Below are 21,155 nucleotides of genomic sequence, written 5' to 3'. Positions count from 1 at the left end.
AAATTCAAATCAGAAATATCAGAGCAATGTTTTCGATGTGGTCAAGAAATAGATAATTTCTTGCATTCAACCTGGTCATGCCCTAAAATGAGACTGTTCTGGGAAGATTTAGGTAATCTCCTGGAAAAAAAATTACTGGAATTTTATACCCTCGGGTACCTGAATTATTTTTATTGGGGAATTTAGAAGATGCAAGACCTAAAATGAGGCTGTCAAAATATCAATTAAAATTTGTTAAGTTCACTTTAGCAGTGGCCGGAAAATGCATTGCAGTTACTTGGAAATCTGATTCCCAACTAGATTTAGTCTGCTAGAAGATAGAAATGCATCAATGTGTTCCCCAGAGAAGATCACCTATAGCCTCAGAAACCTGGTATGCTGCACTGAGGACCCTAGATAAGTCATGCTATTTGTCCCTTGATGGGAGCCAATTTTTTCTTGTTCTTTTTTCTTACTGTTTCTTGGGGGTGGGAGGGTTCCTCTTATTTCTCTCCATTATCTTTTTTTTTTCTCTTTGGTTCAACGTGGACATTGAATTTGCATTTTTGCATTATAATTGCAATTTTTCTTTATAATAATTGAACCACATGTTGACATTTTTATCTCACTTTAATATCGACCTGCAGATCAATATTTGTACTATTTTGTTAATATTATTAATGTTGATGTTTTACTTTTAGATTATTTCTTCATTTTGACTGCATGTTGATTGAAAATTCTCAAAATATTCCAGAAAAACTCTGCTATTTAGAATTGGGGCTGCTTCAGGCAACAATTTAACATTGAGAGAATGGATCAAAGCAAATTTGTAGCAATCACATGGGCTGGACTTTGTATCAATTCTGGCCCAAGATCAAGCTACTTTTGAAAGATATTTTGGTGGCATGGTTGGTGTAGCACTTAGCACAAAGCCTTCATAGTGCCAGCAATTGGGACCTGGGTTCGAATCCCGCGCTGCCTGTAAAGAGTTTGCATATTCTCCCCATGTCTGCATGGGCTTTTCCCTGGGAGCTCCAATTTCATCCCACCCTTAAAAAAAATTACTGGGGATGTAGATTAATTGGGTGTAAATTGGGTGGCACAGGCTCATGGGCTGAAATGGCCTGTTACTGTGCTGTATGTCTAAATCTTTAAAAAATTATTACTTTTTTTCCCCCACAGTTTTAACAATCTTAAGCATTAGAACATTGTTTTCTGTTTGGTGCATTGCTGACATGCAAACTGAGGCTGGGTTGATCCTAGTACCTTAACACCTGATGAAGGTGTGAGGGACCAGCTGGATTCACCTTGCACTACTAGGCTAGTCGAGGCCAGGAAGAATAGGCTCACAGGTAGCAAGTTGGATTCAACCCTATTTATTTAGTATAAAGAAATAAATTTCAAGCGCTGCTTTTAAAAAATCTACTGCGATTATTCAAGCATATTTTGGATAGTTATCTTGGGCTTCATCTGAAATAGTTTGCATCAATTGTTGAAGGTGCAAGAAAATGGACCAAGTGCTATTGAACAATGATGCTTCATTCACCGCATAAAGGCTGGAAGAACCCAGTGAACCAGGTAGCATCCATGGAGGGGGAAACAGACCTGGAAAACTGGAGCAACAAAAAAATGCTGGAGGAGGGAAAAGACTTGCCAGCTACTTATTTGCAAGCTGAGACAGTACAAGGTAGTGCTGCTGAGATCCATGCATCGGAACTGGGATTTGAGAGGGTGTCGTGGGCACAAAGGGCTCCTGAAGGCTTCTTTGTCCTGTCGGTGGTCTAGATCCTGGCTCGGATCCCTATGGATTGAACTGAACTGGAGTCTCGTGTGGCTGAAGAGGTTGTGGAAGCGCTGGAGGCGAATTCACAAATACTCAGTGGCTCTGAAGGGACTCTGTCTCTCTGACTGTAAGTGATCCCAGGCAATGCTAATGGAGAATCTTTGTCTTCCTTATGGTAGAGCAAAGGCAATTTTGTGTCATATTACATTTCTGTTTTATTACATAACAATGAATAGCATCTGATCTATTTTTGTCTAAGTACAATTGAAGGAGCAGAAAATTCAATTTCTCTGCTCTGAAATTAGGTTATTTGGGACAAATTTATTTCACTCATGAACACAAAGCTTCCATTAGCAACAATCCCCTGAAACAATTTCCAAAACTACCACCAAAATTTGAGCGCAGTTTTCACTTTTTTTTTGTCTTGTTTCTTTTTTTTAAAAAATTATTCTTTTTTAAATTTTTACTTATTTTTATTGAGGTTTACAATAATGCATAAAATAAACTATACATAATGTAAAGAATAGAAATTGTAAGAAAAAGAAAAAAAACAAAACCCCTTAATTCAAAACTCCTGCCACTATACAAGGTTGGGGAAAATAACTAATGTGAGGATATTAGGTGTCAACAACCTGGAAACAGACAGCACAGCATCGAAGGGTACAACAACCCTAAAATTTTAAATTATGATAATGGTCGATAAAAGGGGCCCATGTCTTTATGAAATTAGTATTTGAATCTTTAATGGCATATCTAATTTTTTCTAAACGAAATGAGATAATATTTAACCATTGAGTACGTGGAGGTGGAATGTTATCTTTTCATTTAATCAAAATTGCACATCTGGCTAACAATGAAGTAAAGGATAAAATTCAATTTTGAGTTGAAGTCAAAACATCATCATCTTGAAATGATTCTAAACGAGCAATTAAAGGACAAAGTTCCAATTTAACCTAAAGAATCACTGATAATGTTTTTTTGAAAAATATCTTTCTAAAATTTTTTAAAACTAGGGAAGTCTAAAAGATGTGCATCAAAGAAGCCTCAGCAATTTTACATTTGAATCTTCCATTCTCTGATGAGGTTTGGGATTCCATTTGTAATATGATTAATACTACCTCCCTTTGTGCACGACAATGCTTATTGCAATTTAAAGTGGTCCATAGAGTTCATATGTCTAAATTTAAATTATCTCATTTTACTCTGATATAAACCCATTAAAAAAAATATTTATTCTGAGATGATGAACATCTCTGAACTAATGGATTTAATACTGTGAATGCTCAGCATTTCAGAAAGCAGTTATCATGTCATGACCTATGGGCCTGCAGTAACATAAAAGGGAAAGCATACTAAATAAAAACAATCTGCTTACTCTGAAGAGAAGTGGCTAATTTCATAGCCATCTATAATGATGTTAATTCCAAAGATAATTTAAAAGAAAAACAAAATAAATGTATAGGTCCCACAATGGCAGCCAAGTGTGCTTTAAATATCACAGGATGGTCAAGAAAAGCAAGCCAAGTCCATAGCCTGGTGACTTTAAACCAGTGGTTTTTAAAACTGCCCCCCTAAACTCACATTCCATCTTAAGCAATCCCTATGCCATAAGTGCTCTGTAATTAGTTAGGGATTGCTTAAGGTGATATGTGAGTTGAAAGAAAAAGGTTTGAAGACCACTGTTTTCATCGAACACAATTGACTTGTTATATGCACAGTTTCATAATTTCAAAGGAAATGGGCCAATGACAATTTTTCTCAAGCAAAATATTTCAGTAATAACTAGGTCTCGAGCAGTGGTTCTTAACCTTCCATTCCCACTCACATACCACCTTAAACAATCCCTTACCAATCACAGAGCACTTATGGCACAGGGATTGCTTAAGGTGGAATGAGAGCTTGGAGGGAAAGCAGTATGAACTGCTTTAAACAACGTGCTATGATATAACCAGTCACAAGTTGAAATGTGAAATTATCACGTGAAATCAAGTTCACTTATTTCTGGGAAGCTAAACATACTTTTACAAATTCTCTGCATGTTAAATTTCAAAGGAAACTCATTGTTAAAGATTCAAAATTATTTCATTGTCATGTAATAAAACAAAAAATTCAATATTACACAAATTTTCCTTTAGTCCACAGCAATGCAGATAAAGATTCGCCATTAGCAAAAATTGCCTGGTGCCCCTTACAGTCAAAGAAAGAAATGGATTCTTCTCTAGTGCTCCCACAGCCACACACAACTTTCAATCCAAACCATAAGCAACCAGAGTTCTAGATCCAAAACTCTGACATGATCAGGAAGCCCTCAGCTTGCTCTTCCATCTTGGTTCTCATACCTGGTACCCCTTCAGTCCATCTCCAGCAGTCTGCAGCCTGGTGTGAGTCCCTTGACTGCAGTGGCCTGTAGTATGCATGGGTTCTTTGCCTCAAGTAGCCAACAGCATGCAGCCTTCATCCATTCTTCAGCCTCAGAACCCTTTGCTAGTCCATCGCCATGATTGCCGTCCCATGGGTTATTTCTCTGCTTCTTCGCAAACTGGGAGTGTTCTCCCCATTTTTGGCATGCTGCGCCAGTCCTGTGCTTCCCCAGAGTCTGCAAATCCTTGAGGTCACTGCTGAACATAGGCGCCTCCATCTTAGCCTAGCGTCCGTGGTCACAGGATTTTAAAGTAAACTACAGTCGACACCTTTAACAGGCCAGTTAAACCCTGTACATAGCCAAAGGCAGTCTGACTGTGGTTAAACTCCAAGGGAGAGCGCTGTGTCTCCTTTCCCCACACCAGCGACAGTGCTGCCATTACAGCAGCTCTGACAGCGCTGACATTTTTTAATGTAACCGAGTAAAGAGAATTTTAATCAAGATGCACATGTTATTTCAAACAAACATTCTTTAAGAATTCTCTTTTATGGATGCCAAGGACTATTAATTAAATCACTGTGATTTACACAAGGCTTAAAAAAAAAAATCTGCATGAAGGGTAGATGAACCTGCAAATGATTATTTAGCGAGATACAAGTGCAGTTTTATTCAGGATAAATATACATAGAACACAAACAGAAAAAGGCCCTTTGGCCCATCTTGTCTGCACTAAACTATCATTCAGCTGAGTCCCATAGACCTGCACCTGGATCATAGCCCTCCATACCCCTCCCATCCAGGTACCTATGCAAATTTTTCTTAAATGTCAAAATTGAGTCTGCATTCACCACTTCAGCTAGAAGCTCGTTCCTCATTCTCACTACTCTGTGTCTGGAGACATTCCCCCTAATGTTCCCTTTAAACATTTCACCCTTGTCCTCTCTTCTTGTCTCACTTAACTGCAATGGGAAAAAATCTGTACCCCTCATAATTTTGTATTCCAATTAGCCAAAATATCCTGGAGTACCAAATATATGCTCAAGGAAGAAAAAAAACTTTGAAATCCTTGAGTTAATTCATCACATATCAATTTAAAAAACTGATGGTTATTGGCCTACAAGACTTCAGTCAATAGATCTGATTGGTATTTTGTGTCTACAGATTATTCAGATTTTGTTTTTCACACAAGTGGAGTGCTCATTTTAAGACCAAGCATTCAAATACTTAAACTGAAGAAGCCCTTATGATAGCTCAGAGGATGAATCGATTGGGATTATAGACTACTTCACCACATTTTGCACACTTCAACATTTTTTCCTTTCAGCTGAAGGACACACAAGTGAGATATGAGCTTTTCAATGATAGAAGACATGCGTGCTGTTGTGAAGAACTGCTGGTCTCACTCTTTTCTTTGCCAGGACTGATGAATGCTATCATGAGTATGACTGGCTGACTTGATTTTCTTTTTGAATTCTTAAATTACATTTTGTAAGCTAACAGCAAAACCAATTCTTAACAAGTTAACAGTCAGCTTATCATTTGAAATTAGTAGTTTCAAAGCTGCCCAATTCGAGTTTCTTTTTCACTCTTTCACTGTATTAATAACTTCTCATCTGGGTATCAACCATTTTGTTTGCAAACTTGTGAAGTCCTTTAAAAACAAAACTTCTTCAGGTTTTGGCAAGGAGTTTAAGAGATTAGTATATTGATAAAACAGAGCAATACTATAGAATAATTACTATATTATGACAAAATAGTGACGGCAGATTAAAGCAACACTTCAAAACTAGTTCTGAAACTTTCCATTAATGCATTTAACATGGAAAAACGATGCTTCTTTTTTCTCAGAAGTACAAGATACATTTTCACTTCATCTAGGCATAGTAATTTAGGCAAAAGAAAAAGGAATAAAAGTTTGTGGATTGAAATGCACAGGTTAAGTCATGTTGCTCTAGTTGAAGCTGAGAGCCTTGTAATGCACAAGAGCTGTTTAAACATTACCCCTGGCCCAATGAAGCAATCTCTCCCTTGCTTGGGAGATAACATGACCCCCAGAATGCATAAAGTCACCAAAAAAAATGAACAAAAGCAGCTCTCAAAAATATAGAACCATTCATCGAAGCTAACGACTTGTTCATTATGAGTGATGATGGATAAAGACTTCTCATGCTGAGATGAAATCAAGATTTATATGCATTGCTTCCTCCTGCAACTTGTGGGAAGATCATCATCATTTAATTCTATCTCTGCGGCCAGTGATGGGCATCCAGAGAGCTGGTTATCAAACGGTGCAGTCAGCTGGCAAAATCAGAACGTGCAGTTGGCACATCTGGACTGCAACGCCACAGCTGAGAGTGAACAATGGCTCTTGGCAAATGGCCAAATTGCTTGCAGTCGCTAGCAGGTTTGAGCCACAACCATCCTACCAGTTTTTCTAATTTAAAATTTTTGAGAATTAAATGCTCCTCTGTCATTTGCTTTAAAAATTGTTCTTATCAGCCCAACCTAATGTGGCCTTGAGAGCCCATCCATGTCCTTTCCCACTTTATCTATTCAAATTTCACAAAACTTCACATTTCATCCCCAGATAACTAATTTAATCTTTGACAGATTATACACTAGATGGAAAAATGCTGGAAACTAACTTATACAATCTGATGTCAACGTGAACCTTTTACACTCAAGAAATTCTGTTTTAAAATCAGGGATAATCTGAGTATGCTCAGAAACTATCATCTGGCAAGAATGGAGGGGTATATTTTACACGAATGAATGGCGGGGGTGGGAAGAGATGGAAATTAAATACATTTTCGATTTGTTTTGATGGGATTTAAATTCCATTATCGATGTCAAAAGCACATCCAGAATGTATACATCTTCTTCACTTTTGACAATTTCACATGTTACAGTAAGTTATGATCTTTATTCATTTGCAATTGGCTGTCGAGAAGCAAGATTATCAAGTTCTGGTTTTCGTTTAATGCAGAGGACATTAAGACTTTGCAAATAATTCCAGCCCCATCCACCACCTCCAATAAAGTAGTCCAATTTTAGAATTTGTTTTTGTGTTTGGACTCGGAGCATATATTCTTGAAGGCGATCTACCTGTCAATTCACATCAAGTTTATTATTATCTGACTGCACAAGTACAATCCATCGAAACAGTGTTCTCCGGTCCTCAGCACAAAACATGCAGACAAAACCAGACATAACACACATACAGACAAAACAATACACATGCAGGACAAGTATTCATATATACAAATAAATAAATATTGTTTTGTTAAAAGGTCTCAGGTGGTTAGTCTGAGCACTTTCTTCTGACGTTCAACATTCTCACTGCCTATGGGAAGAAGCTGTTTCTCAGACTGGTGGTGCTATCTCTGATACTCCTGTATCTCTTTCCATAGCTGAAAGGCGCTGTGTGGGGGTGGAAGGCGTCTTCAATGATTTTGCATGCCCTCTTCAGATCCCAGTAGATCACATTGATGGGGTTGAGGGGGGGGGGGTGTGGGGGAAAGAAGGGAGACGCTAATGATCTTCTCTGCCACTCTTCTGATCCTGTAAATTGACATCCAACCCATTTTTCTGCAACAATCATACCACGCTGTGATGCAGCCATCCAGGACACTCTCGATAGAAATCCTGAAGAAGGTTGACATGATGGTGGCCTGTAGCCTTGCCCACTTCAGTCTTCTCAGGATATACAGTCACTGTTGAGCCTTCCCTGCAACTGAGAAGATGTGTTGTGTGTCCATGATAGGTCACTATTTAAGTGGTCTCCAAGTAACTTGGTGCTCTCTAATCTCTCAACTGCAGACTTATTGATATGTAGTGGAGGACGGTCATTCCTGATCCTCCTGAAGTCTACAATCATCTCCTTCATCTTGTCCATTTTGAGACTCAGGTTATTACTCTTGCACCATATCACATTTTCCCAGCTCTTCTCTGAAGTGTGACTTATCATTGCTGCTGATGAGGCCCAACTGCAAACTTGATGACACTGTTTGGAGCTGGATTTGGCAATACAGTCATGGGTCAGTGGCATCAGTATCTGGTACATTAAAAACTCAAGATGACCAACTCTGATGACATCATCCAAGGGAATTCCCGTGGTCTACATTCCATGAACAACAGTGTGATGTTTACTAGCCAATCAGAAATAGTCTTAAACTACATCTCTACTGAAACACTCACTTCTTTTGGCAAATCTCTGCAAGGACCACTGATTTCTCTCAATTTGAAAAGAGTTACGAATTTGCCTTGAAATGAACCAACTATCCTCCCAACAATGCCAACTCTTCAACATAGTAGACTGGAATTCCCCTTGATGAATGTCAAAGACAGCCCATTTGTCTCTACTAATGCATATTTAGACAATCTGTAGTCTGGTTCACAGGAGGAGCTATGAGAAGATTGATCAAATTACTTCTACTACTTTACCATTTCTTCAAAAAGTTGAATGGCACATTAAAATGAATGAATGGATAATTTCATAATCTTTCAGTTACTACTCCAAATGCATTGAATAACTGTTATTACATTAAAAGGAATCAGTGTATGATTCCCAGAAGGATTCACAGGAAAATTATTGCAGTCTCGTTTCCATTAACCCTTTTCCAATAGTCCAATGCAAGAGATCAATGTTACAGAGTATTAAATAGCCCTAGCAGTGACAAAAATGAATGGTAAATGACATGACTAAAGTGCTAGTTCCGCACAGAATTACAGGAATTATAAGAACAAATAGAGGTCACTCTCCCCATTCTTCCTGCTAACACTTGAAATTTCAAATTTAATTGAAATCCTCTGTTTTCGCATTTTTTTTTAATGCTTCCTTAAATGTTTAACCACTTTCCCTTCAGTATTAAAATCTCAACTCTACAAATGTAGTTCATTTACGATTCCAAGAATTGCAGGAAAAAAATGTTCCAGATTCACCTCTGCACAGTGGCCATCTCAGATTTGTACCCGTCTTAATCAGTCAATGAACAATAATTGAAAATGAAGGAAGTGCAAATGTTGAGAATCCAAAAATGTAGGCATCACTGCAGCAGCATCCATGTATCTCGACTTCTCTTTCCAGGGAAGCTCTTTGGCCAGCTGAGTGTTTCCATCAGTTTTTAAAATTAAACATGATGGAAATAAATTAAGAATGAGGGGAAAGGAAAACAAAGTGGTTTTATATTTTCCAACTTTATCCAAAATTGTGGTCATGCAAATTTGATCTGCAGCTTTTGGTTAATGCTATTACTGTCATCATTTCTTTGCATCAATGTGTTTGATTAACACAGATACATTTGGACAAAAATCTCTATAGGTACTGATAAGAAAAATGAATATTCATCATGGAAATATCTTTCTAATAATGTAAAGCTTCAAATCCAAACCCATCTAAAATGTTGCACAATTACACAATTGCTGATACCCAAGTCAATGTGCACAATATCAAATATTAAATCACGTGTGGCTTATTTTTAAATTCTCAACTCATTATTACCTGCAGCCTTTTGTGAACCTTTTCTTCGTTTTAAAGCCTTCTGCAGTATCTCCTTCATAGTGACATTCATACTGTCAACTTGAATAAGTGAGAATCCACTCTGTGGTGCATTACTACAATAAAAGAGGAATAAAAGCAGACATTTAACATTTGAAACTTAACTTCAATTATTTCACGAATATATCGATTACACTAAATCAAGGTCTGGATAAAGCATCTCAGATCAAATGGCTGACATTATTCTGTGAAGCGTCTCAAGTCATTTCACCATACTAAAAATCATCAACGCGGACATCAGAATTAATTACAGAAAGAAAAAGCACAGCTTGATCTCAAGCAGCTCATGCTAAATAATAGGTTGGGTGAACACTATGATAAAGTAGTGTTTACAATAAAATGAAATACGAATACGCTAACAATCATTTTGTAAATCATCAGTATTCCATAAATATAATATTATGCAATCCAAGAAAAAAATTCTCAAACTATTGGTGAGGTACAATCTTCATCAAGTAATTTTCAGGCATATGCAGACAAATTAAAATATACTGATGGTCAAATTGAGCTGATGTCTCTTCCCCCTCCCCCCAGAAGAACTCATTTATCTTTTATTTCAACATCTGATTATGTGCTATTACACAAAATATAAGACAGAGCATAATTTAAAGATGCATAAAAAGATGCATAATTTATTTGTTATTTAACTGTTGAATTGCAGTATTCCATTTTCAATTGGTGTCAAAAAGGCTGCTATGGACTAAGGAGAGCAAAAACACCAATCTTTTCTCATGTCACAATTCATGTCATGATCAGCAATTTTTTTTTAGTACCAATTCTCTGTCCCCTTGGAATTTAAACAGAACAAGATAGAATTTGCCACATCAGCTGTTCTTGACACCCAATGAAGAGTGTAACATTTTTCTGCTTCAGAGAGGAATACATCTAAAACACATCTGAAGATAGTGCAAAGAAACTCCTGCACCAGATATTAAACTTACAAATCCACTTCCTCAAGGGAAATGCATCAACTTGACAGTAATCCTCAACCACAGCAAAGTATCAGGGAAGAGGTATAATAAGAGACACCCAAAGTAATTTTTCCTCGAACTCGTATATTTAAATTGAGACCCAGCAACTCCTTTTTTATTTGATCCAAACAGATTGCTCAGAAGTCACCTAACTAGTCCAATATCAGACTTTTAAATATCATGTCTGAATTATTATACACATAGATTAAATTGTCATTTTAAAAAATGTCTTTCGTTGCAGGAAGGCTGGCTGGAAATGTTGAAAATATTCAATGATATACACTTTAAACCTGGAGAGTTGAGAATGAACTTGAAGATGAAACTGAATTCTGATGAATCCCAAGGATGAAGCAGTCATCTTCCTCAACATCTTGTAAAACAAGGTACGGATGGTGAGAATAATAGTTTTTGAAAAAACTATTTTTGAAATCTGCTACGAGGTTGCATTAAAGCTGAAATATTGATTTTGAATTGGCAAATAGGTGGCTTCCAAATAGCATAAAAATTAAACTTTAGTCTTTGCTGATTTTTAAAAATATTTTCTCTTTCCACGTTGCTAATTCCAGACAAGGATTAAAATGGTCAACTTTCAATACCGTCAAGATGGAAATGTGGCCAGCAATGCTGAAAACTGAATCTGAGCAATAGCGTATCACCAACTAAAACCAACAAGAAGTCAGTGAATAGTGCATTCACAAGCAGCTTGCTGGGTACTAGCAAAAGGCTTCACTCACTTTGCCAATCTGTTGGGCTAGTTTACCATGGTCAAATCCTTCCTACCAAGCAGCCGGCTGAGAACTGTCAGACTAATCATACATTACACTCCGTCACCAAATGCATGCTGAACCACAGCCATCACTTACATCAATATCTGGAGCTGATCCCAGACAGCTCACTGCAGACAGCTTTGCAAGCCAAACCACCATCAGAATTTTCTATTCAGTTACACAAAGATACTGTAATACTTACTACATTTCACCATTACCACTCTAGGATTTAAAGCAAAATTTTGTACCGTAAATAAATGATAAATCTTGGAGATAGAAAAATATCACAGGAACAAATTTTTTCCACGCCTTGATGTCAATCTGACACTTTCATACAAAAAGCTACATATGAATATTCGTGCAAGTTCAGAGAAAAATAAGTTTTAGTTTCATTCATTATTAAGTTTATAAAATGTGTTGTTCTATCATGAATCCCAAAAACAAATTCTGATGGCACTCAAGCACTTTCGGTACATAAAATGTACAACATCAAGTGAAAAAAAATCTTTGTAATGACTTTCACATTTGTCAACGTAATCAAAGAGGCAGAACTGTGGATCTATTTCGTTAATATTAGAATATAGCTGATGGCCAACTTTACTCTCTTTTTTCAAACAATTGCAGCCTACTCAACAATCTCATCTGGAAGTCAAAATACACATAGCCTTATGTTTAAAACAACAAGTCATGAATCAGAAAATATGTCATATCCTTCACTACAAGCTGCAGTTCAATCTTGCAGAAATTAATCACTGGAAATCCGACTGCTGCAGTATCAGAAATAATTTGGAGAATATTTTTTTTTCTCTTGGTGTACCTTGATTATATCTGATATCTAGAAATGAATGTGAGATAATCCAAACACAGGGTTCAATTGACAACCTCCTTCTCTGAGATTGAGATAATCTTTGCCCCATAATTTGATTAATTTTGGGCTGCAGTCATTGTTTTATGGATTATAACATCCCAAATTGCAAATACTTTTTGCCAGCTGATTAGCAACATTGGATGACAGGACCATTTTCAGCATCAAGGCTCATGCGCTGAATATTTGTCATGATCCTATTATTCAAGGCTACTTGCATTAATACTTATAATACATGCACAGATGATCACAGGTTGGGTTGCAACTGATCACAGCTGATTGCAGAAGATATTTCACCATGATTGAAGATGCATGTGGTTCCTATCATGTTTGAAATAACAGTTTATTCAGGTTGCAATGAGAGACTTACAAACATATCCTTTTCTGAAAGGTGAAATCGGCAAGGTTGTGAGCAGAAAAGCTCAAGTCTCAGTGCATTCTTCAGCACATTAGGGGGTAGGTCAATTTCTGAAGCTGAGTCATATTGTTATGAAGGCAAGACTGGAAAAAATAAACAATGGAGTGCAGGGTTGAACACAACCAAATTCCAGAGTGAAATAATTACACTGGAGAACAAAATTAGATTTTTATATTTTAACTGCATCAAATTCAACACTTTGATTCCGAGATAAAAGGATTGGTTATGCTGGACACATCCCATAATATGAATTTTGCGCATTTGATGGTGGTTGAAGGAAGAAAATAGATTTGGACCAAGAAGCTTATTACTTTGTTTAAATCATGGCATTATATCTTTCATTTTCATTTAAACCAATGAAGCAAAGGGCTGGGGCTTCGAGTGAAAAGAGACAATGCAGCCCTCTTGCAGTAGGTTGGATTGTCTATGCAAAAAAAATGCTGATGTTTAGCCAATGAGAAACATCCTAATTGATGTTCTGATTTAAACTTCCTGCAGCGGTAGTGAAGGGTAACCATTTGGGAACCAAAATAACTAAGTTTGGATACACCAATATTCACAGTAAATTAACCCAACCACCTTATTATTTGGCTTCAATATTAAGCCAATGCTTCACAACAGTGCATTTTGTATTTTTTTTATATATACATGGTCAAAATCACAGGATAAAAGTGGCTGATTAAAATTCAGTCCTCCAAAACATTGTTTCAGAATCTAGTACGTGTCCTGTCTGAGAAACACCATTAAACAAGCTTTCTTTTAACATCAAATCTAGGCTTTCATTGCCGTTATTGATTCCTGCATTTAATTCCCAGCTTCATTAACTGAACCTGTTTTTGATCTTTAAAACAGCCTGCACATACCAGGACCTCACAATGTCGGAGTTAAAAACATCCAGGTCATAGGGCTAACAGATTTTTTTTTTAAAAGTGCTCATCTTCTATGGACGTTACTGACAAATAGTGTGGTGCACGAATAAAGAATTACCCTCTGTATTTTTTCATTAGACTTTTCTTTTGTAACCGAATACATAAATCCATTGTGGCACAATGTTATATGTATCATCTTGTTACACCTGCAGACGTTTCATAAAAAGGCTGCCATGTCTCTGCAGTCAGGAATGATAAGTGAACCACCCGTGAATGTTAATGATAGTGATCATTCTGAGGTAACTGTGCTCTCCATCTTCCTCTACAGCTTCTGCAGCAGATAAAGGGTGGCAGGGTTTATTGGAGTAGAATGAAAATAACACAAGGAAAGTGCCACAAAATGCAACAGAGAAGTTATGATTATAAACCAATGAAAGATTCTGTATTGACACCAATAAAATATAAACCAACTAAACTAACTGGAAATTACAACTTTTTAAATGTAGAAAAGGGATTAGCAATGAGCTCAAAACACCAATTTGCTTTTATTTAAACTGCCAAAAAAATGTCAAAAATCAATTTTTTCTCGCCACCTTGGAATGCAAGCTTTGGTGCTACATTCAGCATGCTGAATCATTTACCATTTTGGAGGAATTTCTGGATTGACTGTACAGAAGTGCATTTTGCTAGATGAGGCCATGAAAATGTCACTCCCAATAAACTAATGCAATAACATTATTTTATTGTTTAATTTTGAAGCAATGTTACCTTTGGAAAGGATAACAAACTTCTGCCATCCATAGTGCAATACACTTTAGAATGTCAAAATGCTAAAAATATTATGCAAAATTTAGTTCTCCCTAGAATCTGCCTCTTCTGCAACCATTATTGGATTGCAGTGGATGACATTCAAAGGTTAGACGAATTGTGAAATCTAGTTTTAGGGTCAAAGATATTGTTTCTGAAGACAATTTGACTCCCATTACAATCAGAAGGAACAGGAAAAACAGGAGGAAACTCGGTCTTCAAATTTGCTCCACCATGAAGATCACATAGCTGATCTACCTTGGTGTTATTTCTCATGGGAAGTGGGATAAAGAGATGTGATTGGATACTTGATGGAGAATAAAAAGAAAATTAGGACAAGGTGAGATGGAACTGGTTTGGGGGGGGGGGGTTACCTCAAAATGGTAAATTCAACATTCATGCTTCTTGTATTAGGTTTAAGGCTATGCTCAAGTTTATGTCAATGGATGAGGTAGAGGACAGAAATGTCTGTGGTAATGGTGAGGGAAATTAAAATGGCTGACAGCTTGAGTTCCTGTTTGGACCTACAGACACCGTGTAAGTGCTCAACCAATCAGCAGGTTAATCTGCATTTGGCCTTTAGTAAATGCACAAACTTTTCCCTGATTCGTTGCAAGTGTATATGCAAATGTGATATAATGGCAGATTATATAAATAAATGGTTAGTTACATTGGACAACACTCTACTTTTTCATACAAAACAGGGTTCAATATTTCACTGCTGCTGATGTTTTTATTTACTTTGACCAAATTGAAAATTTATCCTGTTTAAAGGATATCTGATTGTGAAGAATGAAGTTAAAGAATATTTGTATCATTTTGCAATGGTGCAGTTGAAGTTCAGCAAGGATGTGATTGAACAGGGCCAACACTACATTTTAAGAACACTAAAATAATTACAATAGAATAAGGAGCAAGCATGAATTGAAAAGTGAATTCAATATTAGATCAGATGCTATTTATTGTCATGTACTAAAACAGAAATTTAAGAGGCAGACAAAGATTCACCATTACAATAGCCCAGTGCCCCTTACAGTCAGAGAAAGAGAAACAAAAAAAGAGACCCCTCAGAGACACTGATTGTCCATGCCCTTAGCACTATCTCAAATCCCAGTTTCAAGACCTGGTTCTCAGGAGCTAGTCTCCAGTAGCCTGGAGCCTGCTGTGAGACAACAAATCGGCCACAGCCTGTGTGGGTTCCTCAACGGCAAGTTGCCAACAACTCGCTGCCTGTGTGTATCATTCAACCGCAGGGCCCTTTGCTGGTACACCACTGTCCTGAAGATCGTCTCCTCTCCTCCTCCTTAAACGGGGGTGTTCTCCCCATGACTGGTGCCCTGTGAAAGTCTGCTGCTCCACTAGAGTTTTGTTGCTGCCATCTTGGGCACTGAACTGGTGGTTGCAGGATTTTAAATAAAACATCGTCGACTCCTTTAACAGGCCATTTAAAGTCTTTACAGAGTTGACTGCAGTAGGATCCTTTGGGGGAGTGCTAGGCCTCCACTCCATGCTCTTCTTGAATCCACACCCACAGCATATATTGCCATTATAGCAGCACCACAGTTTTATATATTTTTTAAAATCAAATCAAATGTAGATGGAAAAATGGAAGAAAAAAGAAATGAGTGAGAAGAAATGTGGTATTTTTTAACATTACAATGATAAAATTGCCTTGTTAACTCATGCTTTGAAAGAATATTTCTTTTTCTCCTTCAATTCAACCTATGTCCATCTCTCCCAACTTCTGACCAACACCTTGTAACCTCTCAGTACCTCCCCAACTTCCTTCTTACTTTTTATACTTAATATCACCCCTTCCTACTTGATAAAGGGTTCTGACCAAAATCTTTGACTCCCTATTTCTATCCATGGATGTTCCCTGACCCACTAAATTCCTCCAGCATCTCATTGTCTACTCAAGATAACAGTAGCTGCTCTTTTTATGTTGGCTGGTGACATACAGGTCAGAAACTGGCTCTTTGGTCAAGAAAAACTGAGCAAATTGTCAAGCACACATTTATTGTACACGTATCCCACTTTATTGTTTAATATAGTCGTGTAAAAATGTTTAGTTCATGGATCACATGCTGTCCACAGGATGGTCTGCTTCAGTGAATGGTGAACATCATGTGCTTACTTCAAACGCTGCAAGTACTTGTAGAAGCAACCTGAAAATCAAAGATATCTCCTGATATGAAAGATATTGTGGAGGGAAAACACTTGCTGCTGAATTGTAAGCTCTGGTGCCAGAAATGCTTTGATTACTGGTCAAGTCACCTTCAGATTATTGGCTAAGAGGTGGGCAGTGGACTTCAATTCCATTAATATGTGTCATGTCCAAAAAACCTCATGGTTGTGCTTCCAAAAAAATTAAACCATAGAAGAATTTATAATTTAAACCTGTTACAAACCCAATACCATTTAATACATGCTAATTTACACAATTACATATATTCAAGTTAAGGGGAATTTACCCATCCCTTTCTCCTGAAAGTTGCCTAATTTCTGAATGTGTATCAGGTTTATTTAAACTGTTGCAAGTTTTGTGCCCAATTTTCACAATGTAATTACTGGAAGTTGACAGTCCACTGCTTGGCTCCAGGTCAGACTGGAAGCATTGAAGACCTCTCAGTTGGTTTAGGATTCTTACGTCCGTACGAGTGATTCATGATGTCAATTTGGCTATCCCACAAAAATAAATGTGATCACTGATTTAATAAATATTAGATTTGTTCATTAGTATTGTCACAATGAGTTTAGCTCTGTACAGTGTTTATTATGCAATAAATGAACTAATGCAGCAGATTTCAGGAAATTTTGCATAACCATTCTGAACAGTTTGCTGCATTAACCAGCTAAAACTGAATCCATGTGCAGGAACTATTGCATGCATTCAACCAGAGGCATGCTGAATTGAAAGTTAATGGGAATAAACCTCAAACATCAGTAACATCTCAGGACACATGATAAAGCTCAGCTTGCTGGCCAACAATCCTAGCAAAAAGTATTTTGGAAATACCTCGAAGTTATGAGATTAGGTGGCTAAAACTGCCGCAAAGTTCTTCCATCTTTAATGTACACCGATTCCAAAAGCAACGTAACTCCTTTGTCAGCACGACCAACCACCCCCCTCCCCCCCCCCACCCCCCCTGGAATGCTCACTCATTGGTGAGCCCTGTCCTAGTGCTGACTTGCGGTTTAAACATCTCTCACCTGCTGTCAAGACAATTGTTTGAAAAAGAGTTATGGTAATTCAAAGTGAAACAAATGTGAAAAAATTAATTTCACAGTAATGTTAAAATTCTCATCAGTAACTTCAGCTATAACTATTATCCAAGTAAAATAATGAAAATCTATGATTGGGCTGGGAAGAGAAAACAAGGTCACTTTAGGGCTGACCCTTAATCAGAAGATTTGACCTACATTTTTCCTCAAATGCTGATAGAGTCAATATTTTGCCTTTACTCTTCAACAGCTTAGATTTTAACTTCAGTCTTTGACTTCTCAGACATTTTATGAATAAAACTTTACTTACATTGATTTCATTACATTTTCTTAAGAAAACCGTCAACCATTTAAATTTTTTTTGACATTGCGAATTCAAAGTTATGGACGTAAATTTGCTGAGGTTAATTACATGACTACCAGCACTCATTATTTAATGAAAAAAATAAACTACGATACATAGAATACAGCCAAGGTATATGAAACAAGATCTCGATGTTGTCAGTTTCACTTACCCAACTTCTGCAGAAATCAGTGAATGGATGCTAACTTCACTGTTTCAGTCTTGAGCTCTTCATCAAGGTAAGGAAAAAATGTAGGCAGGTGCCCGAACAAAATGGTGGGGCGGGGGTGGGGGGGAAGGTGAGGTGGTAGAGTACAGTCCCAAAGGCAGGAGATCATTGGTGGATAAAGGAGAGGGCACACCAGTAAGCAGGGGGAGGAGGGTTACAGCCTTCTATACATCAGAGGGACTGGATGCAGACTGGGAGATCGCTTCGTTGAGCACCTTCGCATTGTCCGCATCAATGACAGGGACCTCATAGTGGCCAACCTCTTTAATTCTGTACCTTACTCCATGCTGACATGTCTGTCTGTGGCCTCATGTACTGTCCCACAGGACCACCCATAAATCAGAGGAGCAACATTTACAATTTTCTGTCTGGGGACTTTCCATCTGGATGGCATTAACATTGACTTCTCCAGTTTTTGCTTGCTTACCCTCCATTCTCCCTCCCTTCCCTTTGTCTTCTTTCCTCCAGTCTTCTATCCCCTTTTCCATTCAGAGAGCCTTCCCTCCTCCCGCTGTTTGCTGGTATGTCCTCTCTCCCTTATCCATCTATAACCTCCTGCCTCTGGGAGGGTACTCCTCCCCTACCCCCCATTTTGTTCAGGCGCTTGCCCACATTTTTTCATACCTTGATGAAGAGCTCAAGCCTAAAACATTGGTTATGTATCTTTATCTTCTTCTTTCTTTGGCTTGGCTTCGCGGACGAAGATTTATGGAGGGGGTAAAAAGTCCACGTCAGCAGCAGGCTCGTTTGTGGCTGACAAGTCCGATGCGGGACAGGCAGACACGGTTGCAGCGGCTGCAGTTTGGTTGGGGTTGGGTGTTGGGTTTTTCCTCCTATGCCTTTTGTCAGTGAGGTGGGCTCTGCGGTCTTCTTCAAAGGAGGTTGCTGCCCGCCAAACTGTGAGGCGCCAAGATGCACGGTTTGAGGCGATATCAACCCACTGGCGGTGGTCAATGCGGGAGGCACCAAGAGATTTCTTTAGGCAGTCCTTGTACCTTTTCTTTGGTGCACCTCTGTCACGGTGGCCAGTGGAGAGCTCGCCATATAACACGATCTTGGGAAGGCGATGGTCCTCCATTCTGGAGACGTGACCCACCCAGCGCAGCTGGATCTTCAGCAGCATCAACTCGATGCTGTCGACCTCTGCCATCTCGAGTACTTCGACGTTAGGGATGAAAGCGCCCCAATGGATGTTGAGGATGGAGCGGAGACAACGCTGGTGGAAGCGTTCTAGGAGCCGTAGGTGATGCTGGTAGAGGACCCATGATTCGGATCCGAACAGGAGTGTGGGTATGACAACGGCTCTGTATACGCTTATCTTTGTGAGGTTTTTCAGTTGGTTGTTTTTCCAGACTCTTTTGTGTAGTCTTCCAAAGGCGCTATTTGCCTTGGCGAGTCTGTTGTCTATCTCATTGACGATCCTTGCATCTGATGAAATGGTGCAGCCGAGATAGGTAAACTGGTTGACCGTTTTGAGTTTTGTGTGCCCAATGGAGATGTGGGGGGGCTGGTAGTCATGGTGGGGAGCTGGCTGATGGAGGACCTCAGTTTTCTTCAGGCTGACTTCCAGGCCAAACATTTTGGCAGTTTCCGCAAAGCAGGACGTCAAGCGCTGAAGAGCTGACTCTGAATGGTCAACTAAAGCGGCATCGTCTGCAAAGAGTAGATCACGGACAAGTTTCTCTTGTGTCTTGGTGTGAGCTTGCAGGCGCCTCAGATTGAAGAGACTGCCATCCGTGCGGTACCGGATGTAAACAGCGTCTTCATTGTTGAGGTCTTTCATGGCTTGGTTCAGCATCATGCTGAAGAAGATTGAAAAGAGGGTTGGTGCGAGAACACAGCCTTGCTTCACGCCATTGTTAATGGAGAAGGGTTCAAGAGCTCATTGCTGTATCTGACCCGACCTTGTTGATTTTCGTGCAGTTGGATAATCATGTTGAGGAATTTTGGGGGACATCCGATGCGCCCTAGAATTTGCCAAAGCCCTTTCCTGCTCACGGTGTCGAAGGCTTTGGTGAGGTCAACAAAGGTGATGTAGAGTCCTTTGTTTTGTTCTCTGCACTTTTCTTGGAGCTGTCTGAGGGCAAAGACCATGTCAGTAGTTCCTCTGTTTGCGCGAAAGCCGCACTGTGATTCTGGGAGAATATTCTCGGCGACACTAGGTATTATTCTATTTAGTAGAATCCTAGCGAAGATTTTGCCTGCAATGGAGAGCAGTGCGATTCCCCTGTAGTTTGAGCAGTCTGATTTCTCGCCTTTGTTTTTGTACAGGGTCCCCCCAGAGGTCTGGAAGGCTGGCGGCAAAACTGCATGCCAAACTGCATGAGTTTTTCAAGCTTTGTTGGGACCAAGGAAAACTGCCTCAGGACCTTCGTGATGCCACCATCATGTATCTTTATATTTGTTATATAAAGTACACTTTTTTTACCTGCTGAGTTTCTCTCACATTGCATTTTTACTTGAATCACAATGTCTTGTTGTTATCACATTGATAACATTTTCAGGGTTATATTGTGTTAAGTGAGTGAGTGAGGTAAATGATCTACTAGGCATGAATTACTTCTCAATGGGCCTGTTGGTGTCCATGGGAAGAGGGCAAATTTATGTGGAATTTATTTCAATTATAAACTCAATCATTTTTAAGTTATTTTGACTACCTCAATTTTTTGTGTCCTTTACTCTCTGAATAATCTGGTTGAAATTTGGACTTTTCACTTCCTCATTTGTTGGTCAAAGATTCGTCTGACTGGACGATTTGTCAGACTGGAGTTGATTCCTGACAACTGAACTTCTTTTTAAAAAGTCCCTAACCTGAAATTTAACTATATTACTATGCAAACAATCTCTTAACTGCGATGATATCATACATATTAGACAAAGTCAAATTTTAAACATTTTTATTTCTTCATAGTTTTGAATGGTCATTGGAGCAAACTTGGGTCTTGAGTGAAAATATTGTGGTCAATTCAAATGATATGAT

At 38.5% G+C, this 21,155-nt stretch overlaps 1 protein-coding gene and 1 long non-coding RNA gene across 14 annotated transcripts in view; one reads left to right on the top strand and one right to left on the bottom strand.

Moving 5' to 3' along the window:
- mapkap1 (MAPK associated protein 1) overlaps positions 1 to 21,155 on the bottom strand; it is a 272,616-nt gene that overhangs the window by 79,161 nt on the left and 172,300 nt on the right. For all 10 annotated transcript variants that reach the window (XM_069888232.1, XM_069888225.1, XM_069888204.1 and 7 more), the window contains one exon: positions 9,625 to 9,737. In XM_069888232.1, the coding sequence (XP_069744333.1) occupies positions 9,625 to 9,737 (113 nt within the window). The remainder of the gene's footprint in view (positions 1 to 9,624; positions 9,738 to 21,155) is intronic.
- Positions 1 to 21,155, top strand: part of LOC138737588 (uncharacterized) — an 81,466-nt gene that overhangs the window by 58,070 nt on the left and 2,241 nt on the right. For 2 of the 4 annotated variants that reach the window (XR_011341039.1, XR_011341043.1), the window contains 2 exons: positions 10,894 to 11,035; positions 13,900 to 14,029. This is a non-coding gene — a long non-coding RNA (uncharacterized lncRNA). Of the gene's footprint in view, positions 1 to 10,893; positions 11,036 to 13,899; positions 14,030 to 16,475; positions 16,549 to 21,155 lie in introns of those variants that run through there. The other 2 variants (XR_011341050.1, XR_011341055.1) reach the window with 2 other exon arrangements.

Source organism: Narcine bancroftii, chromosome 1 (assembly GCF_036971445.1).
Source record: "Narcine bancroftii isolate sNarBan1 chromosome 1, sNarBan1.hap1, whole genome shotgun sequence".
NCBI lineage: Eukaryota > Metazoa > Chordata > Chondrichthyes > Torpediniformes > Narcinidae > Narcine > Narcine bancroftii.
This window is presented reverse-complemented; position numbering and strand designations above follow the sequence as displayed.